The following is a 24,111-nucleotide window of genomic DNA, read 5'->3' as shown; positions in this document are numbered from 1 at the left end:
GTCTGAACACAGACAAAAATGTGAACATCATGCAAACCACAAAATTGGCCAAACATCCCCCTAGCTAATATGAAGGACTGTTGCTTCCTCACCAGGTTTAGCTTGCCTTCATTCTTCCCACCTTCTTGAAAAGACTAAGTTACCCAATCATAGAATTATCCTTGTTTTCTGACAATATAATTTCTAGAACAAAGCCCTGCTTCCTTGATCCTTCCCCCCAAATCACCTAAGACAGTCCCAAATCCTAAAAGAAGCTTTTCCTTTTTCTTCTCCTTTTTTTTTTTTTTATGTTTATTTTTTCAGAGAAAGAGAAAGAGAGAGAGTAAGCAGGGGAAGTACAGAGAGAGGGGAGGACAGAGACTCCGATGTGGGCTCTGCGCTGTCAGCAAAGCGCCCAGTGCAGGGCTGGAATCCGCAGACCGTGAGACTTTGACCTGAGCGGAAGTCGACGCTAAACCAACCAAGCCACCCAGGTGGCCCTAGAAGAAGCTTTTTCTTTTCTTTAATTTTTTTTTAACGTTTATTTATTTTTGAGACAGAGAGAGACAGAGCATGAACAGGGGAGGGGCAGAGAGAGAGGGAGACACAGAATCTGAAATGGGCTCCAGGCTCTGAGCTGTCAGCACAGAGCCCGACGCGGGGCTCGAACCCACAGACCGTGAGATCATGACCTGAGCCGAAGTCGGCCGCTTAACCCACTGAGCCACCCAAGGGCCCCAGAAGAAGCTTTTTCTAACACCTTACCGAGACACTCCCTCACTGTAAGCAATCAGTAAATCTATCTTTGTTCAATTACAGGTATGTTCTTGGTGGTCTTTGGCTAAAGGGCATTTAAGCAACTAGACTGGATGATACTGTCATTCTGAGATGGGAAAAATGGTATGATCAGTGGTTGCGGTGGACTAACTCTGCTGGGCCCTCTGGCCAGAGTGTCTGTGGATCCAGTCACAGGCTGGAGGACTTGCCAGTACCTCTCACAAGCCTCCTGAGGTTTTTCCTGATCCGCCAAGCAGGTCTCACTAAGGAAACACTAACTTCATTTACATTAAAACGTGGAAAGAAATAATAGCTGATGTTTAACGAATACGTGCTATGTGCCAAGAATTGTTCTGGTGCCAAGCATTGTTCTAAGGGATCTATTCTTTGCTTGTTTTTTAAAGTAGGATTTACGCCTAGTGTGTGGCTCGAACTCATGACCTGGAGATCAAGCGTCGCAAGCTCGCTGAGCCAGTCAGCCACCCCAAGGGCTACATGTTTTTATTCATTTAATTCTCTCATCAACCCTAAGAAGATAGGTACTATTATTACCAGGTTTTACTATTGAGAAAACTGAGGTACAAAGGTGTGAGAATTGGAACCCGTTTCCCACTCAAGGCCCTTCAGAGCCACCCTCCAGGCCCTGCCAGCTAAGCCGAGGCAGCCATCTTGTTTGTAGTCCTCTTCGACTGCAACTCCCAGCACCCTTCGCGACGGCAGCTCTCCACACACAACAAATCCCGGCGTGCCCCTCGGCGGCCCGGGGTGGAGGGTTCTAGAAGGCGTGACGTGGGGTCGAGAGCGGGCTCAGAGGCGGGCGCCTCTCGGCAGTCGCTGTGGCCGCAGCTGCCGGGCCTGGGGACGCGGGCGGCCGGGGCCGCGGACGCAGCCTCCTCGTCTCCCCGGCCATGGCCGCGCTCGGCCGGCCCTTCAGCGGCCTCCCTCTGAGCGGCGGCCCGGACTTCCTGCAGCCGCCGCCGGCCTTCCCCGGCCGGGCCTTCACGCCGGGAGTGGACGGCGCCGAGCTGGCCCCGCGGCCGGGACCCCGCGCCTCCCCGAGCAGCCCCGGCGGGAGCGCGGCGCGCGGACGGTGAGGAGCCGGCGGGGCGGGCGGGCGCGGAGCTCCGGCTCATTAATCCTCACGACCCTCCGCGGGGCGGGGGGGGGGGGGGGGGGCTCCTGAGCCCCCACATAGCAGATGAGAAACTGATCCTCAGGGACGTTAACTGTAAGTCGCTTGGGGCCACACAGCCCGGGAGTCCGGGGAGGACCGCGGCAGGCCTGCGCTTCCGAAAAGTGAGCCGACTTTGCCGAGCTTGTCCACTTCGGGCCGGGGGTGGAACCCGGGCCGCCCGGAGCCCGGCCGTCCCCTCGGCGCGGCCGCCGGTGCTAACTTTCAGGGCTTCTCAGACACACACTCGGTCTCTCATCTGCAAAGAGGGACAGAAATGGGTCCTGCTAGTGAGACCGTGGAAGCAAAGTGCTTAGCACAGTGCCTGCCCCTAGAAACGTTTTCCCCACGTCGGTCCCTCCGGATTCATTTCCCACTCTCTCGACAAAGTGGGAAGTTGAGATTTCAACTTCTGACTCGGTCGGGACCACCCAACCAGACCGACCTTGTGATCTGGATATCCAATCCCAGTCGGGAAGGAAGGGGACAAGCCAGTACTTGTGGCATCGGCAAGGTTACTGGGGAAAGGAAGAGTGGATGCCAGGAAGAGTGGATGCCGAAAGCCCGGGCTCAGTAAATTTCTCAATTGACTGATTTTGTTTGTTTCAACAGTGTTTCAGTTCGCTGTAAAAAGAAACACAAGCGAGAGGAGGAGGATGATGAGTAAGTTTCAGGTGCCGTTTATTCACTTTATGGTCATTTCATCTATTTTATATTCCCAGTTACCTAAAAGTGAAAAGGTGAAACATTAGGTAGCTGTGCAAGGAGGCACAGGGAACTGCTAACGTCGGTCGCCTTTTAGGGAAAGTAACTGGGTAGCTGGCCTGCCGGAGGGAGACTTCTCTCCGTAATCCTTAGCAATGTTTGAGTTTTCATCCATGTAAATATTATTACGTGCAGAAAGTAAAAGAATTTCAAGTGTGCAAAAGGGTAAAAATTGTGAAGTGTTAGAGTGCATGCTCCCCTTTTCTCCACAGATGCGGACCCCTGTTACCTGTTTCCAATTTCTCCTTTGGAAGATAATCTAAAAACTTAACGAGTTTATAACTGTATATACCTCAGGTTTTCTACATTTCTAAGAAGGTAACTTCACATTGTGTAACACTTGGATCTTTCCATTTTGCTATCCTGTGGCTTGTTGCATATGGGCAGGTAGACTTCTACCTAATTTCTTCTGCAACATTGAATAGAATTCTGTTGTAAGTAGGTATAGATCATTAACCAGTCTCCTGTCCATGGCTTTCTAAATTCTTTCTAGTCTTTTGCTTTTACTGTAGGTTAAATCTACGATGCCCTTCTTTTTTAAAGTTCCTTGTAGGGGCGCCTGGGTGCCTCAGTCGGTTGAACGTCCGACTTCGGCTCAGGTCATGATCTCTCGGTTGCTGAGTTCAAGCCCCACGTCGGGCTCTGTGCTGACAGCTCAGAGCCTGGAGCCTGCCGGATTCTGTGTCTCCCTCTCTCTCTGCTCCTCCCCTGCTTGCGCTCGCTCTGTCTGTCTGTCTCTCTCTCTCTCTGTCTCAAAAATAAACATTAAAGGGGCACCCAGGTGGCTCAGTCGGTTAAGCGGCCGACTTCAGCTCAGGTCATGATCTCGCGGTCCGTGAGTTCGAGCCCCACGTCGGCCTCTGTGCTGACAGCTCAGAGCCTGGAGCCTGTTTCAGATTCTGTGTCTCCCTCTCTCTCTGCCCCTCCCCCTTTCATGCTCTGTCTCTCCCTGTCTCAAAAATAAATAAACGTTAAAAAAAAATTAAAAAAAAAGAAATAAAAACAAGATTTAAAAAAAAAAATAAACATTAAAAAAAAAAGTTCCTCGTATATATGTACAAGTAGGTTAATGGATTTCTAGATGGGGTATGGCATGCATTTTAAATTTGAACAAGAGTTGTTGCCAACTTATATTCCTTTTAACAGTGGAAATGGTTGCTTCTCCATCTTGTCACCAGAACTGTATTTTCAAACTGTTTGTTTGTTTGTTTGTTTTCAAACTTTTTTTTTTTTTTTACCCTCACTTCCGGGTAAATAATTACATCTCCTAGACAGGCAGTATAATAGAAAAATGAGTGAAAGAATCTCTCAAAGAAGATATCGAAATGACCAACCAAAAGAAAGGTGTTCATTTAACTTTATCAGTCTTTAGGAAAATGCCTAGTAAAAGCCGCAGTGTGATCTACTTTACCACCAGATATTGGAGCACCCGGTAACTCTGCAATACTATAGATGAGAATGTAAATTGGTACAAGCACTTTGGGAAATAGTTTGGCATTATCTAGTAAGTTGAAGGCATACCTACTCTGTTACCCAAACGTTCCACTCTTGAGTAGGTACACACTCGCAGCAGGAGGCACGTACAAGAAGGTTCATAGCATCCTTGTTCATAATAGCTCTAAACTGGAAAAGACCCATAGGTCCCTCAACAGTAAAATGGGTAAATTAAATTCATACAAAGGAATTCTATTCAGTACAAAGGGGCAAAAGAGAATGTATTGCATTTATCAACATGGATATGTCTTATAAGCATAATATGAGCAAAAAAAAAAAAAAATCCCAAGAATGTATACAGTACAATTTCCTAAGTATAAGGTTGAAAGCCAGGCATAGTTTTGCCCTAAACATTGTTTAGGGATGCATATTTACGTGCTTGATAATGTATTTTTTAAAAGAAGTAAATACTGTAATACAGTGTTTACCTGTAGGATGGAGAATATAGAGTACCATTTTGGGATGTTGGCAGAGGTCTGTATCTTGAATGTTATTATTTTTTTAATGCTTATTATTTTGAGAGAGAGCAGAGGAGGGGCAGAGAGTGAGGAGGGAGAATCCCAAGCAGGCTCTGCACTGTCAGCACAGAGCCTGATGTGGGGCTCAAATTCACAAACTGAGATCATGACCTGCGCCAAAACCAAGAGTCAGATGCTTAACCGACTGAACCACCCAGGCGCTCCTACAAATGTTATCTTTATGGATGCATATTTTCTAATTATTCATTGAATTGTGTAAGTGTAGGATTTCATAGTTAAAATATGATCACTGTTTTAACTTATATCTTGTAAATTAAAGTTACGTCGAACATCTTTTCATTTAATGCATTCGTGTTTCATTGTGTCAGTTCATGTTTGTGCAGATTTCCTATTGCCGTATTGATCTTTTTCTTGTTCATCCATAAGAAATCTTTACGAAAGAAATCAGTAGTTTGTTTATGTGTGTTATGCTTCCCCAAAATTTGTCATTTGCCTTTTAACTTTGTGTAGGTTTTGTTTGTTTTTTGGCCAGCAGAAACTTTGGATTTTCTAACTTTTTGAAGCACAGGCTAAATAGATTTGAAAGTTGTGTCAGTTTAAAAACCATCAGGCCAGACAGGATTTAGGTTCTTAATTGCCTTGGGATTGCTGCGCATACATAGGGACCTCTTTGCCCTTGTCTTTTGGAGTACTCTATAAGACATACTTGAATAAAGAGTCCCAGTGTTAAAAGTTTGAAGCGTAAAATCTGTTGGCTTAAAAAGTTAACCACCTTTGGGGTGCCTGTCTGGCTCAGTTGGTAGAGCATGCAATGGGGTTGACAGTCCAAGCTCCACATTGGGTGTAAAGCTTACTTTAAAAAATAAACAAAACCATCTTTAATTTACAGATGAAGAGATTGAGGCCCTGAGAATGAGGAACTTGACATTTGGATATCTAATGCATACTGCCCACCTGCCACTTCCATAGCTCTTATCTGTACTTTGAAGTCTTTTATATCACATTTTTTTTGGAGCTTAATTATCATTGATCTCTAATTACTTGCAAATGGACCTACAAGGCATGAGATAATTTAGTCCAAATCGTGTTGGAGGTTAGAGATCAGAACGCAACTCTTACACTCAGTTGCATTTCGTAGTTGAATTATTGGATGTGCTAGGAAATTATCTGTTCTCTCCAGATAGATGTATTCTTTTTCTTAGCTGGTCTTGTGTGTATAGTTTCTCCTGCTTTCCAAAACACCACACCATAAAACTATCCACTATTACAGAAATATTTGATGTATAGCTAGACATTTTTAATACTTTCTTATCAGTTAAAACCAACTATAAACTAAACATATTATTGTGCTCACTTCAGCAGCATGTGTACTAAAAATTGGAATGATAACAGAGATTAGCGTGGCTCCTGTGCAAGGATGATACACAGATTCGTGGAGTTACATATATTCAGATTATAGCTACAGTTGTGAGCATAGCATAAGATTTAGAGTTGTTGAATCACTATGTTGTACACCGTAAACTAATGTAACACTGTATGTCAACTATGCTAAAAAGAAAAAAAGACCTCAAAAAACTAAACCATTTTTTAAAAACATTTAATAGTTGATTCCAATAAAAGTCTAGGTTCAAGAGAGCATTGTCAGATTTTATATTGCCAGAGACTTTAATGTTGTTTTTTGTATCCTTTTTTTTAAAGTTGATTTTTGTAGTTGTACCGTGAACAGAAATTTCTTGTAAAATACATACCACTTCCTTTGACCTTCAGTTTAGAGAGTCAGAAGCTGTGGTAACCATTAACAAATTTTTTTTTTTTTTTTTTTTTTTTTAGTTGCAGAGCTGTGTTCTGTTTCTGACACTGCACTTGCTGATGCCCAAGCAATAAAGTACTTCTGGTCTAAATACTTAAATAGAATAGGACCAGTTGTCTATTTTATCTGCTTCAGAGTGTTTTCAACTAAATTGGGCATGTTGTAGTACATGCAAATACTAGTTCATGGCATAAGCTTGAACTGTTGAACTTCCTGTAAGGAGGCCGCAAGTTCCAGTGAGAATGGCATAAGAGCTAGGACTTGGGAGCTTTGGTGTCTGGTGCCCAACGTGTAACTCTACCTTATATGACAAAGAGACTCAGAGCCAAATCATAGTCTCTGACATTCTGGAGAGGATCAAGAGAATCATCTACAGCCTATTGGAACATACCTGATCAAGCATGTATTTTCGTCCTGCAGGAGTATAGAACACCTGTAGACTATCTCCCCATGTGGAGCAAGCAGAATTGTGACAAAATATGGCTGGTGCTGAATTGCTGCCTTGTGGTTTTGGTTTCTGTACTTTCCACGTGACCTACCCAGAGCCAAATAGGAATGATTTTAAGTTCCCACATTGACTACTTCTAATCTGAGAAAGCAAAATCTTGCAGGTACAGTCTGATACAGTAGAGAGCAGTAGAAGAAAACATCTCAAGGAGGCTGTCAAAATGGCAAAATGCAAAATTCTCCATCTTGCAATCACACACTATCAAAAATTAGAGTTTTTTGTATAAGAGTTTAGGCATAGGGATTAGACATAGGGATGATAAATGTTTTATTTATATGATTCTGAATTTTCATTGATTTTTTTTTTTTTTTTTCAGTTGTCCAGTAAGAAAGAAAAGGCTAACTGAAGCAGGGCTGTGTGCTGGTCCTAATGACTGGATTCTTTGTGCACATCAGGATATAGAGAGTCATGGAGTAAATCCGTGTACTAGTGGCCTCTCTGCACCTGGCATGTTAGATGTAATTTGTGAAGAAATGGATCAGACAACGGGAGAACCACAGTGTGAAGTCGCCCGAAGGAGGCTTCAGGAAATTGAGGACAGGTAAATGGGTAGTGTATGTTGCTGGCTTCTTGTTGGTCTCATGTGCCATCTCTGCTCTCTTAAGCTAGTCTAATTAGTCAGTTTGGTCATAATGGTGATTCTCAATCTCTCAGACTATGAACTCAAAGTTTACACATTCAATGTTAAAGTAAGTTCTTCTCATAGAACTTTGCTGGATGTTAGTGTTTCTGAATATTAATTTTTGGTTTATGGGCGTTTTCAGGGACATGTTCTTCAAATTTGATTGCATCTGATGTAAAACTTGTGTTAAATACTGAGTAACTCTTCTGCCTGTACTTTCTTCACTCAGCCTCATGTTTTACTTGATCTTTTCCTATAGCATCTGTTGCTTTTATTATTATTTTTAAAATTTTGTTCAATTGTTACAGTACATAACAGCTTGACTAATTTTTCTTTCTCTGCTTCTGCTGCCTTTATTTAGGATAATTGATGAAGATGAAGAAGTTGAAGCTGACAGAAATATTAACCATCTCCCCAGTCTTGTTCTTTCTGACACCATGAAAACAGGTTTGAAGAGGGAATTTGATGAAGTCTTTACAAAGAAAATGATTGAGTCCATGTAAGTGTTGGTTCCTGGTTTCCTTTTAATTGTGATCTTGAAGGGAGACCTGGTGGTGTCTCCTGACAAGGCCCGTGCTATCCTAGTCTTGTCTCCTGCTCGCCATGTCTCCTGCTCACCAGCCCAATGAAAGTACAATAGGTTTTCTATTTAGCTTAGTCTGGATACAGACTTTTTTCTTAGTTAACTGTGGGTGAACAAGATACTGTGCATGGACAAGTTTGAAGTATACATACCTTCTTAACCTCAGATTCTTTTGAAGTTCTGAAGTGGGTGACCATCTAATACTTCGGGATGGGAGGATTGACAATAGCCTATTCTCTTAAAGTATTGTCGTAGGATATGGAACCACATTTCAAAAGCTCTTGTTTACCAGCCTCTCTCAGTTGTTCAGGAACACCATTAAGACCTAGAAAACAGGTGCCTGGGTGGCTCAGTTAAGTGTCCGACTTCGGCTTAGGTCATGATTTCACCACTCATGAGCCCTGCATCAGGCTCTGTGCTGACAGCTCAGAGCCTGGAGTCTGTTTTGGATTCTGTGTCTCCCTCTCTCTCTGCCCCTTTCCCACTCTGTCTCTCTCTCTCTCTCAAAAATAAATAGCATTAAAGAAAAAATTTTTTTAATAAAAATAAAAAGACCTTAAAAATAAACCAGAAGAAATCTGCCATCAGCCAAAACAGTTACCACAAAGGCCACAATCCAAAGCTCGTGTTCTTGTCTCACAGTGGATAGTCTCTCAGGGCTTTAGCTCTAAGCCAGTTTGCTCTTAAGTTAGACCCAGTTTACTGACCTCAGGTACCTGGATTCTTAGAGCATCAGAGTAGAAACGAAGAAACAGCAAGTGAGAGCAGTACAAACTCATAGTAGTGAGTAGTGACAATACAGTGTGAGGACTAGAGCGGAAACTAGAAAGCACACATAACCTAAATAGCAAAGCAGCCTGGGGCCATTAACGTAAAAACTAATGCTAGTCTGTAATTCCTATAGTCCTTGAGCTTACAAGATCTGAAGCCATCATTATCCACGTGTAAAGTAATAGTCAAGTCACAAAGTGCCATTTAGGTGTTGCCTGGAAAATACCGTAGACAGATTTGATACTTTGTGAGGGTAAGTGTCAGATATCTGAAAAAACCTCTTAGGACACCAGCCCCAGTGATGCCAAGCAGATGAGGCATTATTGCCTTTGGCCACAGTGGGTTCAGCTGCTGCTTGATGTTAGATCACAGAGGTTTTGCATTAGCCCCCTAGCTTGAGCTTATAATTAACTAACCAGCCCTGAGAGTGGGTAAATAGCCAAGAGTAAACAGGTCATTTTGCCCTACAACCTAAAAAAAATAGCACTTTCTGCTCTCAGTAGTTTTCCAGAAGCTAACCTTTGGGAGTATTCTTCATTGTGGTTTATTTAGTTTTATTTGCCTTTAGGTTCCAGAAACCATCAAACCATCACTGGATGGAGGAGGACTGAGGGGCAGGCAGGCCCTGGCAACATAATCGTTTAGACTTATTGCAAAAAGCATTATACTTCATAGTTATACTAAGCAAAAGGTATACAGAGATGCTTTTAATGTGTTTGGTCAGTGTTTCATTTATAGTTTAGGGGCACCTGGGTGGCTCAGTCGGTTGAGCATCTATCTGACTTCGGCTCCGGTTATGATCTCATGGATCGTGGATTCGAGCCCCACATCGGGCTCTGTGCTGACTGCTCAGAACCTGGAGCCTGCTTCGGATTCTGTGTCTCCCTCTCTCCTGCCCCTCCCCCTCTTGTGCTCGCTCTCTCTCTCTCTCTCTCAAAAATAAATAAACATAAACAAATTTATAATAGTTTAGTAGAAGATGGTAGCTCATATCTACTAATATTAACCACAATTTGAGAAACTTATAACGGCATTGAATCAAGGGCCTCTGTTTTTCTTTTTTTAATCTAATTTATTTTTTATAGTTTACATCCAAGTTAGCATATGGTGCAACAATCATTTCAGGAATAGAATCCTTAAGCCCCTTACCCATTTAGCCCATCCCCCACAACCCCTCCAGCAACCCTCTGTTTATTCTCTATATTTAAGAGTCTCTTATGTTTTGTCTCCCTCCCTGTTTTTATATTGCTTTTGCTTCCCTTCCCTTATGTTCATCTGTTTCGTATCTTAAATTCCTCACATGAGTGAAGTCATATATTTGTCTTTCTCTAATTTCACTTAGCATAATAAGGGGCCTCTTTTTCACATTGCATGTTTATATTGCTTTTATTTTTAAATATTTTAAGTAATCTCGGGGCACCTGGGTGGCTCAGTCGGTTAAGTGCCCGACTTCGGCTCAGGTCATGATCTCATGGTTTGTGAGTTCGATCCCCACGTGGGGCTCTGTGCTGACGGCTCAGAGCCTGGAGCCTGCCTCAGATTGTCTCCCTCTCTTTCTGTCCTTCCCCCACTTGCCCTCTGTCTCTTTCTGTCTCTCAAATATAAACAAACATTAAAAAAAAAATTTTTTTTAAGTAATCTCTATGCCCAGTGTGGGGCTTGAACTTAACCCTGAGATCAAGAGTCACATGCTCTCCTGACTGAGCCAGTCAGTTACCCCTGTGTTAGTTTTAATCACAGCATCAGTACAGCTGGTTGGTTTGGTTAAAAATGCATGCAGAACTGTAAAATTATATGTATTTGAGTGTCTTTCTAAAGATCTGTTTGGATCATCACAAGTCTATTTTTTTTTTTTTTCTTTCTGTTTTTAGTTTATGTACTTGGGGCACGTGGGTGGCTCAGTCAGATAAGCCTCTGACTCTTGACTTCTGTTCAGATCATGATCTCACGATTTGTGAGTTTGAGCCCTGCATGGGTCTTAGCGCTGACAGTGCAGAGCCTGCTTGGGATTCTCTCTCTCTCTCTGCCACCCCCACCCTTTCCCCTCTCACTCACACTCTCTCTCAAAATAAATAAGATTTTAAAAGAAAAAAAATAAAGTTTGCTTACTTATTTTTGAGAGGGAAAGAGAGAACGAGCAGGGGAGGGACAAAGAGAGGGAGAGAGGATCTGAAGTGGGCTTTGTGCTGATAGCAGAGAGCCGGATGCAGGGCTCGAACTCAAGAACCATGAGATCATGACCTGAGCTGAAGTTGGATGCTCAACTGACTGAGCCATCCAGGTACCCTACCCCATAAGTCTCCTAGTTTGATGCCATCAGTTCTTAACTCTAGATATTTGGTAGCAAACGTTAGCTTTTCAACATGTATCCTTTATTTCCGTATCCTAAAAGTTTTGATAAAGTCTGTGTTTTATGTCTTAGGAGCCGTCCTTCCATGGAGCTTGTGCTCTGGAAACCTCTCCCTGAACTCCTTTCTGATAAGCCAAAGCCGTCATCTAATGCTAAGAACTACACAGGAGAGAGCCAAACCAAGCATGCAGCTGCCGGCACTGCCTTCCCTGGGAGAACTGAACTGTTCTTGGAACCTCGGCAAACAGGGATGCCTGTTTACAGTGGTTTGGAGACAGCCGCTTGCACAGAAGAAGAGATGGAACTCTAGAAACCAGTTTCTATGCTAAAGTTGTCAAATTTTAGAAGGCTCATGTATTTAGTCGTGAGCCTACTTGTATAGTATAGGGACTTGAAAGTTTTATAAAACGGGTGTAATAATATCTCCACCTGTGATTTGGGGTGGGACTCTCATTTTGGGTAGCCATTTCTTGAATCCAACTTTTTGCCAAGGAAGCTTGTCTCAAGGGAAAAGCAGTTTTCCAGGGGGCTTATTAAGGGAATGTGAAATTGCGGCCTGCAGAGGCAAGTATAAAAGCTGTGTATCCAAGGGTGACTTCAGTCATCTGTTACATTATCTAAACCATTCAGATAATCAGAGAAAATGCAGATGCTTGAATCTGAAAAAGATGCATTAAGAAAGAAGGATGCTCCTACTATGACTGTGCCCTGACAGTTGAGTCACAACTTCCATCTATGGATATAGGAGCTCTGTTTACAATGGTGACTGTGTATGATTGGGAAGAGGAGGGAGAAAAGCAGTAGCTTAAGCCTATTGCTAAGAGATTTAACAGAGGCTCTGAAACTTGGATGTTGTCCGTTCTGTGTATCTATATTGATTTAATAGCTGGTAGCACTGTGGCTCACCTCTTAGCCTCTGCAAATGCAGTGAAAATAGAAAAGGTTTTTCCTTCAAGGCTTTTTTGCCTTGTGCTACTGTTGCTCCTTGGTTTCCCTTGCACAACACTTCAGGAGTGTTTACAACGTAATTAACTTTGAACGATAGTTAAAAAGTGATTGTGAGGTAACCCATGTGTAAATTGGCTACGGAAGAAAGTTCCCTTAAGTAATCCCAAGGAACTGCCGTGTCAGCTAAGCTCAGCATTGATAGATATTTTTAAAAGGTTATGCCTATGTTAGCAAGTCGAGTATTTTAGTGTTAACGTAGAAAACAGTGACAGAATAATGAACTGAGAACATATGGGTGAGTGACATTGAGATGTACTGAACTAGCCATTTTGCCCGGTGCTTCAGCTGTTGGTGCAGTAAACCTCAGAGTTAATAGAGAACAGCTTCCTGCTAATAGGACATCTTCATCTTGAGGAACTAAACCAGGCTCAAGGTGTCCTTTGGGGATAACCAGGATTGAAGTTTTTTTATTTCTCAGGAAGGGCTCTTCTGTGTGGCAAGGACTCAGTAGTGCCGATTAAAACAACACTTCCTTTAGTGCTACAGAATCTCCACTATAACTTATTAAATGAGTGTAATAGTGTAATACTGGCCCTTAAAACACAATGGGAGACCACCCCAGTTCTTTTTGTTCTGTTTTGTTTTCCGGGTTTCTTCCTCCTTTGTAGGAATCAGATATCTTATGTAGAAAAAAAAAAATGGTTTATGCCAAGTAGAGGTGACTTTTGAGAAACCAGCTCCCAGGCATTTTTGAAACCCATGCTGAAATCCCTCCCCTTGTAACAGATGGCGTAGAAGTAACAAGTCTGTTCATTGGACTGTTTCTTCCTTTGCCTGTTGTTCCTGCTTTCTCTATTTCTGTCTGGACAGTCAGGAAAAGATTTAATGTTTAATATTTAAACAATATTTAATGTCTACACAGTAAAATTATTCGAACTTCAAACCAGTATTAAAACCAGTTGGAAACCAGCTAATAGTTTCTTAATCTCAGATTTAGAGATGAATGTAAACTGTATTCTGTTGAAATGTGCAAGTGTTTGATTCATGCTGTTTGAAAAACTCCTGCCTTTAGGTCACTGTTTAATGGGACCAACTTACAAAGTTTGTAGCCTTAAAGAAATCGCCGTGCTAAAAAATTTTGTTCTGGTGTAACTTAAAAACGTGAAGTGACCATCCAGAATTTGGAGTTCGTCCCAGTGTTAGGGTGGAAGGGGTGACGACTTTCCAGAGAAGGACCCAAAACACACTAAGAGTGTCTTCGATAGGAATTGTGGGGCAAGCCTCTGCTCGAAGGTCTGTATGAGGAAAAGGAGGAACAGCTCCAAAACAGGGCTCTGATACCACTGGTAACTATAGGAGAGAATTAAGAATCTGTTCATTAAAATCCAAACAACTTGTTTCAGGAGTCAGATTATCTGACGTGATTAATTATTTCTGCAGGAAAATGGATGTTTAATGCTCCTTTTTAAACTTTATCCTTTTGCATATGTTTGTACAGAAATTTTCTTCATCCTTGTGGTGCTTATTCATCTGAGCCGTTTCCACAGTCTCCATGCCTCTGCTTTGTTTTTCTTTGTTTTTCTTTTATAGTGTAAGGCTTTTGCTTTTGCCTTAAGGTTTCCCTAGGGAATCAACAGGTCTTTTCATTTCGTACAGCTTTGAAGCATGGATCAAACATTGGCTTATTATGCTAATGTGTGAAGAGAAAAACTATCTAAAGCAGGTGAGCTTTAATGAACAAATGTATATTTTCTCTGAGTTTGAGTAGGTGTGTGTGGGTTTTTTTTTTTTTAATATAAAGTTAAGTCCAGTTCTCAAAAATATTAATCAGTCGTTAAAAAAAAAAACCAAACTCATTTTCAAAAAAGGTGCAAATGTAAAATTTAGAAAAAAACAAACTAGGGTGTGGGGCTAGAACCATGAGAAGAAATGCTTATTTATAAGCAGGTTCGTTAATTATTTTGGATTTGAAATTTGGTTTCATTATTTAATAGTGACAAGAATGGTGTAGTACTAGGAAGGTTCTGGAAGATGCTGTCAACTTTAAAATGAGAATCTGGTGTTTCTGTATTTTATTGTTTTCAATAAAACTTCTTAAGTGTTTTGATTTTGAGGTATTTGTATTCCTGCACATAAGTAAACAAAATTAGCGACCTCTTTCTTTTAAATTGTATTTAAAGCAGCATTCATATTAGTGAGGGGCTTAAGTTTATTTTGAAGAGATGACTGTGTTGGGTTATAAGTAAGCTTCATAAATGAATTAGCTATTTCCAAAATAAACTAGGTTTTGCCGTTCTAAAACCCACAGAATGCTTTCCACTCTACTTAGCAATTTGCTGCTGTCAGTCACTAGCATTGATTGGCAGTCGTGACTGATTGCCAGTATTCAGATGGCAGTAGTGACAGTCTTCAAAACTGTTTAAATATAGAGTTGGAAACAGTATATGGACTTCACAGCATTTTTGTTTTTACAAGTTGGGGACCTTTAAAAATAGGGAATAAGAAAATTGCATGGTATTTGGTTAGTGGTCATTCCCTATGAGTTGACAGGTCACTGGGTGGCAGTGTTGCCTGCATATTTACAATCTTGATAACCTTGAATCCCTGAATCGTGGGCAGGCGGAGTTAAGTTTGGGGTGCAATTGTGGAAAATTCAGGATATTGTTTTTCACTAAAATTTGGAAATCACAGCTAAAAGTTACCTACCCTCGTTATTTTACAGATTTGGAAACTAAAGCTTAATTAGTGAATGACCTTTTAGTATTAGAATCAAACTCAGCAGGTTCAGTGTTCTTCCTACTTGACCATTGGTTTTACAGTCTTCTCATAGAATACCTTAAAATGTCATTTAAATTTCATTGAAATAATCTACGATAGAGTGTGGTTCAGTCAGTGTGATACTAAACTCCTTGAGAAAATACAGTTTTGTGTATATCTGGTCCAAATACTCTGCCAGTGGCATTTTAGAGCTCAGTTGCATGCATACAGCTCCAGCAAGACAAGGATGTTGTCTTTCAACAACTGATTAGTGGGTAAACAGGCCCGTCTTCCTGTCCTTTAATGAACTTGAGAAGTCCCCAGGTAAAGATTTCATTCTTAGCATATTAGAACTTAACTGATAAAATCTTTCTGGAGTAGGCAGGGTTACCTTTTGCCTACAGTTCTGTTCCTACCTTATGTCTGCTCCAGTAGCATACCTAGTAGAAAAGCAAGGGGGCACATATACATTGGTGTTACAAGACCCAGGAAAATGGTGTGCAGACATTTGTCGCCTGATTCACTTTCAGTTATGGACAGCCCTCTGCATCTAATAGAAATCTTGCTTTGGTTTTGCAGAAGGAGATCTTGATTTTTATTTCTGACCAATTTGTTTCAGTAAGATATCCTTAAATAACAGGTGTTTTGTCAAGGCTGAGCAGTGTTGGGTCATTTTCACCCATCTGTGCAGGAAATGAAAACCCTGAAGATCAACGCAGGTTATGTATGTCCTGTGTTATCCCTGTTCGTACAGCTGACTCTTTCATGTGATGTCATTCAATGTAAATTATTTGAGCCTCAATCTCCAGATGCTTCTGCAATTATGATGGAGAGTGGCTAAAATGCATCTGTAATTGCATTTGCCTAGACAATCCCTAAATAGACACCCAGCACTTAGGTTTTCAGTTATAGAAAATCAGGTGATCAGATTTTTAATCATGGGGACAGCTGGAGGCTGTTGTACATTTATAATACAGAAACTGAGCCTAAGCAAGCTTGCATTGCTAATAATAGGATTGAGCTCTGGCCTTAGTGACCAGGGATTTTAGGCTGTCGTGTGGACTTGCCTCCAATCACACCAAACATATTCCCTTATACTTGGCTGAAAGTATAGCCTGCTTTGTCTTGCTGCTTGGGATTCTTTGAATCCTTTTGTCTACACTCCTTTACTTTGACCTCTCCAGTGGTAGGCTTAATATTGGCACAGGATGCTGGCATAGGTGAAATGATTTCTGAGGGAAGCCCTTCAGTACCTTTTAAGAGGATTCCCAAGGAAAAACGCACATGAAGGATGAGGTTATCATCTCTATAGCTTTGGGGTAATGTTGATGTGTCGGATTTTTCCTTGAACAGGTTCATTCTGTGAAACAAATTCCAGGGTATATAAAATACTGTAAGATTAAAATCCCTAAGTGGATTAGGGGAAAATAGCTAACTTTTGAGCGCTTGGGATGGTGCCTAAGTGTACATATACCAAGAGCTTATAATGTATCACCTCTAGCAACCTTTAGATAGTGACTATTATGCCCCTTTACAGGTGAGAAAGTGATATTACATGTCCAGGATTACCTGGCAAACCAGTGGCAGACTTAAACTTGAGTCTAGAAAATGTTTATCCCTGTAAAAATGCCAAGAGAATCTTGATATGTAATGGCATGTTTTTCTCTTAAGATGGTATATAGCAAAATAATGGTTAAGTGTTCTAGCTTGGTCACTTAACGTCTGTAATATTGGCCAGTAAAGCTAAAGAAGCTCAGAAATACAGTAACTACTCAAAGAATAGGTTCCTATCACTTATGGCAGCCAAGAATCAAAGCAGGCAGTAATTAAGGGGGTAAAACTTTCCATCGCTTTAAAAAGTGGCATGCTATGCTCCCTGAAGTTGGATAAATTACTATCGTGGCAATCAGTGAAACACAACAGTAAGACTTAAAAAGCCCAAGAAGAAATCAAAGAACAAAGACATTGCATTGCACTTTTTAATTGCACAGGTAGTTTTAAATAAATGGAGAAAGCACCTTCCAAAAGTTACACTAGCAGGGAAAGATTTCATCAAGCATTTACATAGTAAATTTCCATAGTTTTACAAAAGATTCTTGATCTTTACTTGAACTGTACATGAGGGAAAGGAGTCCCCTCAGGTAGGTGTTCTGCTTGCAGAAGCAAACTAAAGGACCTAAAATCGGAGACAAGCCTGGGATGCCAAGAAGGGAGAAAAATTATAAAGGGCCATTCATAAATTCCATGTCTAAGACACTTGTCCAGTGACCCTTACAGGAGAATTTTAGGGCAAACTTCTGCCCTTAAGATAAAGGTACAACCTCAAAAGCTGTGATTCTAGATTATAGTAATAAATCTGAGTACCTTGGACTGCTGGATGACAAAAGACAATACTTGGGGTGACCTATAAAGTTTGAACAAATACTTTAGAGGAATTCCCTAGGACTGTACACCCTCTACTTTGGCTTTTTGAATGAAGCATAGGCTTCTCTGCTATCTTCCAGGCAGTGTAATAGTCAAGGAAAAGGACAACAGCATTGGATCATTCCTTAGACACTAATCAGCTGGGGAAAGAGTTCATTGGCAAAAGTGTCCTCCCAAGAATGGTCTACACCAAGCAGAGAGGACATGTCGCTGAAGGGGGAAGGGGAGCCCTCATATCCACAGTCACTATAAGCATCCAGTAGACAGGAAGATGGCTTCGGGCAGTGGCTGGGTGAAAGTAGATCTGAGGTGCCCAGTTCTGGAATGAAGTCATCTTCTACAAGTTCTTCCTTCACTGAGACAGTGAATTCAGGGTGATCTTTCTCTGAGGGGCTGAAAGGTGCTTCCTCAATTTTCACTACCACATTTGCTTGGCTCTCTGTCTCAGAGGGTATCTCTAAGACGAGGGGCTTGGTATACACGTGGTCAAAACGAATCAGTTCATTAATGGCTTCCAGCTTGGCTGATGACGTCCCCAGTGACGGAGAAGAGGAGGCCGGTAAGGAACTGGGTCCTTCTGGGTAGACCTCTGGTTGTTCCTCCAGGCTGGTAGACTCTGGGGAAGGACATCTGAAGAACATGACTGGATCCAAGTTGAACAGAATGCCCAACAGGATATCAGACTGCAAGAGGCAAAAATTCAATGGAATCCAATCATTAGAATGCACCCAAGAATCTACCTTAGAACACTACTAGGTCCCACAATGTAAGTTAATTATCATGCAATAGGACGACCTCCGAGACCCACAGACCCATTTACCTACGCTTCACTCTGTGCTCTAAACCATCCGCAGATAGGGAAGACCGTCAATATTCACTTCTAACCCAACCAAAACCAACTTCTCCTGCCCTCCTCTGCCTGGTTAGGGATATCAGCCATCAAACAGATGGAATTAACAAGTTATAGACCTCTTCACTAAATCCCAATAACCCCTACCTCAGAGTCTGAAGAGTCAACACCGTCAGAATCCATGGGGAGATGTTCTGGAGGGGTGACAACTGGGCCTGCACCTGCTGCAGAGGTGCACGTAGTCTGAGTGCTGCGGACTCAGCAGACCCGGCCACCGGCCTCGCTCCATTCCCCTAGAAGGAAAGACCACCGTGGATGAACAGCTCAAACTGCTGAGTCCTCAAGGAAACACTCACCAGGCAACTGTGGTTCTCTACTTTCAAGAAAGCTAGAAAACTATTCTTTAGAGCTGAAACCTTTCCCTTACCTTTGTTACCTTTCCATTTTATGGAGTCCTCCACAAGAAGAGGAGGAAAGGTTAAGACTAACTTCATTGTCATTTTCTATGCAATGAAACATTTTCACTCCCCAAGAAAAGATTCACAAAGGACTGAAATTCTTAAATAATATCTTCAGAGATGTTCTCCATAATAATGTTTTTTTTTTATTTTTTTTATGTCTTTATTTTGAGAGCGAGACAGAGCACAAGCAGGGGGAGGGGCAGACAGAGGGAGATACAGAATCCCAAGCAGGCTCCAGGCTCTGAGCTGTCAGCACAGAGCCTCACACAGGGCTTGAACCCACAGACTGTGAGATTCTGACCTGAGCTGAAGATTCTGACTCACTCTGACCGACTGAGCCACCCAGGGCCCCCATCCATAATAATGTCCTTAATAAAGTACTGCAGTGCATTTAGGCCCCAAATCTTTCTGGACAGCAATTTCTCACAGACTAGAACGGCCCTACTGTCAATCTTAGACCACTTAAGTGATCTCAATAAATGGGCCAGGTCCATACATTAAAACCCATGCATCACCTTCTATCAGAGGGGTGTCACCATCAAAATGAATCCTTTCCCTACTTATTCATATTCATCAAAAAACCACTCTAGTTTTAGTAGCGTTCAGTCAGATTTGACTGGCTCTGTTTCTCTAGTTCTCCTTAATGCTGACATGGTACATTCTGTTGGCTATCAGTATTTGTTAGTACTTGCTTTTAGAGAGCTGTGTAACTTATTTTAATTATTAGGCTCTAGTACTATTCACTACCCAGTTGAAAAATGAGTTTAAGTGTCATTAAGGGGTCATGTCACTTAGAACCAGTTCTCACACAGGACATCAGATATAGGAGACAACTCACCTTGGTCTGGGTCTCTGCCTCCTCTTCAGTAACCAGGGCATCCATCCCCAACCGCTGTCTTAACTCTTGGTTCTCCACTACAAGGCCATGCGTCTTCTCTCGTAAAAGCTGATTTTCTAGCAAGAGTTTCTGGTTCTGTGAAAAAGTTTGTAAGAAGCTTTTAAAACATCCAGTTCTTTCACTTAAGGGTCCACCTGGTGAAGTTTCACTACAGCTCGTTTCCTTTCCTTTCCTTCTCCTTCACCTTTTGGAAAACAGATAGTTGTTCACAGTAGGTACTCTAAGGAAAGGTCATAGTTATGAAAAATAATCTAAGAAGTGCCATTTTGTGGGGTCACAAATACCACAATGCCTCTAACTACTAATATAGACCCAGTAAAGGGTGACTTGTGACTTTAAATATAATGGCAAAAAAACCCCCTATCTTGAACTAGCAAGTAATAGAAGTGACAACAGCGAACCATAAAATCAAAATATGTTTGCCGGCAACAATTTAAGATTAGGTAATCAGTGGACCATGGAAGGGGAAGGGAAACGTTAGCAGACTTTTGGCCAAGCCAGGAAGGGTCTCAGGTTTAAGCGACAATTTCCTATCTGCTTTTAGGAATTTCTTAGTACTAACTTGATAAACGTAATGTTGTTGTAATGTTGTAACTGGTCAACTTTGAGACAGATCTCACATGGATGGATGCCAGCAGGTCGAAGCGGGTGATCACGTCTGCTCTCCTCAAGCTTCACCACTTAACCACTTAATTACCTAGCTCCCCTAATTTAGACTAGTTTAACTTCCAATTAACTGTCCAATTGTATTCTAAAGAGACGGAAACAACTTGGGATAGGCAGCAAACATCAGAATATTCACCAAGGAAGGATGTACGAGCAATAAAAGGTAAGAGTTCGACCTTAAGTATTTTTACCTCTTCCTCCAAATCTACCACTTGCTGCTCCAGCTCACTCATTCGAGCTTTCTTTCGGTCTCTGGCAGTCTGAGCTGCCACTCTGTTTTTCAGTTTCCTGAGAACAGAAGAGACATACCACAGAGTCATTCCCAAACCTTATTTATATCTTTATTTGAAAACTTGGCCAGCTGCTGCTTTCATTTTCGCTTACAGTATACGGTAGACTAAGGTAAAATACACTCCAGGCTCCTCCCCTCAATGAAACGAAACAAAAAATACAGCATTTTTCATGGATCTAGCTTGAAAAACTGCTTCATTCTCCCCCATATTGCGTCATCCACACCCCCGTCGCATCCCGGCCACAGCAAGGACGCTGGACACAAATACTACTCATCTTGCATCATAAGAGATTTCCTCCTCCCCTTTTTTCACTCCCTCGTAGAACTCAAATAAGGGAGAGGCGGATGCCTCTCGCCCTTGCCGATATTCTGGGCAGTCCCGGGACGCCTGGGCCCGTGTCTGCTCAAGGAGGCACTTAGGTCACAAAAGGCACACTGATCACAGAAGAACTAACATTTGAGGAGAGGTGAATACGTGGCATTTCTCGGCCGATCTTTCCAAAGACCTCATGAAATAGATACCATCTTAAGAACGCGGAGACTAAGTTTGACTAGTGAGCCTCACAGACCTTCCAACAATTGTCATTTCGGCTCCGCGCCTTCCCAAAATAGTAGGTAAACCAGGAAAAGGTTCCTCGACTCCCTGCTACTGCCCAAATTCAGAAACACTGAATGACAGGTCTGCGGTCACAGAGCATGAGGACTCGGAACCCATGTGCCCGAACACCCAGCTCTATGTATCTCTGACATTAGAGACAAAATTGGGCTAGTGGGGGATTTAAAAAAAAAAAAAAAAAAAAAAAAAAAAAAAAAAAGGCCTAGGCGGCCCCTCACTCCCGACTTCCTGCCCCGCCCCACGCCACGCTGGCACTGCACCGGTCAGGCCAAGGGCGCCCAAGCGCGGCAGGCGGCCAGTCCCCGGCCCCTAGCCCTCAGCGTCCGCGTTCCGACCCTCGCCCACCTCCGCAGCGCCTTCTCCTCGGGGCTCAGGTGCGTGAGGCGCTGTCGCTTGCGCGCCTGGGGTGGCCCTCCGCTCGCCGCCTCCGGGCTGGCCCCTCGTTGGTCCGGCACCATAAGTGGCAGAGCCCGGCCGGCCGGGGCTCCGGCGGCGGCGGCGGCAGCGGCGGCGGCGGGCTTGCCGGACAGAAGCAGCACTTTGGGGACCCCGGCGGCCGGGCTCTGCGCGGATGCCACCACCACCATGGCCCGAGAGTGTGTACGCCAGTGCGCGCCGCCGCCGCCGTCCTCGGGGCGGCCCCGCCGCACCCAGACTTTCTACGGTCGTGGCCCTCCGCGATTGGTCAGCGCCGCATGACGCGTGGCCGCTCTCGGCACCCATTGGTCCGGCCGGCCCCTAGGAGGCGGGGCCTGAGCGTCCAGCGTGGCGGCTGCGAGGCCCAAGCAGGAGGGGGCGGGGGCGGACCGGGAGGACCCCGGGATGCGGCCTGGAGGGCCTGGAGATTCCAGGTCTCTTCTGCAAGGGCCCGGAGCCCCGCGGAATTTCTTCGTCGGACGGGTTTTTACCCCCTAGGCTGACGCAATTCCACCTAGAACAACTGTGTTTAATTCCAAACGAAGAGATTTCCAGACTGATGATTTTATACCAAGACCGCTTGTCACCAGCAGGCTGTCACCTCTGCCCGAACATATTTTATGTCGTGCGCCACGTCGGGCTCCAAGTGGAGCGGAAAGTCGGGAGAGCGCGCCAGCGGGGCCTTGGGTTAGAGAAAAGCCTGCAAGGAATTCCGCGAAATAAAGAGTGTTTAGGGAATGAGATAGCGCGTTTTATAACTAGGCTTGGCTCTTAGGTGAGGTTTCATAAACTGAGGCTTGTGATCTCCGAGTGGAAGGAATACATGCAATTTTAATTTGCATTTCTAAATTTTCTATTATGAGCATACTTTTTTCATTTCAGGTGTTAAAACGAGGGTCCCGGGGTCTACCTTCATCCCCCCTGGCACGCGGAGAGGATCGAGGCTCCTGCCCTGACAGCTCAGGAGCAATTTAGGCACATAAATTTATTAGACTCGAGAAATCCGTGGAATCACTCCCCACAGGCATGTTCACTTCTTTTGAAGCAAATTACAAAATGTTAAGTTCCCTGGAATTACAAAGTGATACTTAACTTTAGCAAGTACTTACCGCTTCCCCTGTGCTTAGCACCGTAATGGGTTCCAGGGATGCAAACATTAGTGAAACTAGCTGGTGGCTGGCACTACTCAAAAAGTGAAAAGATAGAATGGGTCTAGGTGATTTTTCAGTGTCATTAAGTCGGATCAGCTCTTCAATTATATTTTGGTGGGGAGGAAACAGGATAGGAAGAGGGAACTAAATCAAATCAGTTTTTTGATATACAGATCCGTTCTCAAGAGGCACAATTTCTGTTATTCCCAGAACTGGGCCATGAGTCTCCCACAGTACCCTGAGCTTGTGCACCTCAGGGCGACCTGAACATACACTGCTTCAGAGAACTGGAAAAGAGGGTTGGGAGGTGATCAGAGAAGCCCCTGTTAGTCCAGCAGGGTGTACTTGAGTAACCATGTGGAGAAGGGCAGAGAAGAAGAGGTGGATGGAGTGCGTTTTGGTCTTGGTTAATGGGGTAGAAATGGAATGTTGAAATTGACTCCTCCAGTTTTGTTTTCAAGGCTTTTTCAAGGCTTTTATCTTTTAAAAAAAATTTTTTTTAACGTTTATTTATTTTTGAGACAGAGAGAGACAGAGCATGAATGGGGGAGGGGCAGAGAGAGAGGGAGACACAGAATCGGAAGCAGGCTCCAGGCTCTGAGCCATCAGCCCAGAGCCCGAAGGGGGTTCGAACTCACTGACCGCGAGATCGTGACCTGAGCTGAAGTCGGACGCTTAACTGACTGAGCCACCCAGGCGCCCCAAAGGCTTTTATCTTTTTGATAAACATTTAAAATCATGCTCAAAAACAGTAATTTGACCCAATGCAGGTTACTATCCATGAAGTCTCAAACACTGAAGTCCAAACCTTTGAACAGTTTCATATCCTCTTTGTAAGAGTAATCTGATGTTTCTTGCATCAGGTGCCATTAATATTTTAAAACATTTACTAGGCACTTGTGATAAGAGATATATAAAACACAAAGTTCTTAGTCTTTGTGAAATGCAGGAAATAGTAATGAGAAGCCATAGGTCATTAAGTCTAAATAGATGTCAGTGTAAAACAAAACAAAACAAAACAAAACCCAGTTGCAATTTGAAACTAAAATTCAAAAACTGCTCTAATGTGGTAGCCACTAACCACATGTGGCTATTAAGCACTTGAAATGTTGCTACTCTGAATTAAAATTTGCTGCAAATGTGAAATACATCCTCAGTTTGAAAACTTAGTATGAAAAAAAAAGAATGTAAAATATCTGGTTGATCAATTTTTATGTTGATTATATGTTGAAGTGATAGTATGTTTGATATTTTGAGTTAAACTGCTTTTTAGAAATTGGTTTCACCTGTTTCTTTTTTTAAATTGGCTACTGGAACATCAA

At 42.9% G+C, this 24,111-nt stretch overlaps 2 protein-coding genes and 1 non-coding gene across 4 annotated transcripts; 2 read left to right on the top strand and 1 right to left on the bottom strand.

Annotated features, from left to right (window-relative positions):
• The first annotated feature begins 1,556 nt into the window (after positions 1-1,556).
• On the top strand, positions 1,557-14,070 carry CCDC117 (coiled-coil domain containing 117). 2 transcript variants are annotated; one of them, XM_042910606.1, is made up of 5 exons: positions 1,557-1,846; positions 2,540-2,590; positions 7,300-7,524; positions 7,967-8,104; positions 11,382-14,070. In XM_042910606.1, the coding sequence occupies exons 1-5, from the start codon at positions 1,665-1,667 to the stop codon at positions 11,617-11,619; spliced, it is 834 nt and encodes a 277-aa protein (XP_042766540.1). In that variant the 5' UTR covers positions 1,557-1,664; the 3' UTR covers positions 11,620-14,070. The 2 variants fall into 2 exon arrangements, with proteins under 2 accessions (XP_042766540.1, XP_042766542.1); XM_042910608.1 differs by lacking the exons at positions 1,557-1,846; positions 2,540-2,590 and adding an exon at positions 2,607-3,010.
• Positions 6,012-6,115, top strand: LOC122204288. Its single transcript, XR_006195589.1, has one exon. It is a non-coding gene; the product is annotated as a U6 spliceosomal RNA (small nuclear RNA).
• Positions 14,071-16,979: 2,909 nt separating the features above from the next.
• XBP1 (X-box binding protein 1) lies at positions 16,980-21,861 on the bottom strand. The gene is given in 6 exon segments (XM_042910942.1): positions 16,980-18,121; positions 18,436-18,543; positions 18,546-18,581; positions 19,588-19,722; positions 20,505-20,601; positions 21,567-21,861. Coding segments are annotated over 6 exon segments (1,176 nt in total). The 5' UTR covers positions 21,809-21,861; the 3' UTR covers positions 16,980-17,563.
• Between the last annotated feature and the right edge of the window lie 2,250 nt (positions 21,862-24,111).

Source organism: Panthera leo, chromosome D3, assembly GCF_018350215.1.
Source record: "Panthera leo isolate Ple1 chromosome D3, P.leo_Ple1_pat1.1, whole genome shotgun sequence".
Lineage (NCBI taxonomy): Eukaryota > Metazoa > Chordata > Mammalia > Carnivora > Felidae > Panthera > Panthera leo.
This window is presented reverse-complemented; position numbering and strand designations above follow the sequence as displayed.

Bases quoted from the DNA above. Each gene is read 5' to 3' on its own strand.
- CCDC117 (XM_042910606.1), top strand. From the start codon at position 1,665: ATGGCCGCGCTCGGCCGGCCCTTCAGCGGCCTCCCTCTGAGCGGCGGC. The intron at 1,847-2,539 runs GTGAGGAGCCGG...TTGTTTCAACAG, and splicing joins GGGAGCGCGGCGCGCGGACG to TGTTTCAGTTCGCTGTAAAA. The intron at 7,525-7,966 runs GTAAATGGGTAG...GCCTTTATTTAG, and splicing joins CTTCAGGAAATTGAGGACAG to GATAATTGATGAAGATGAAG.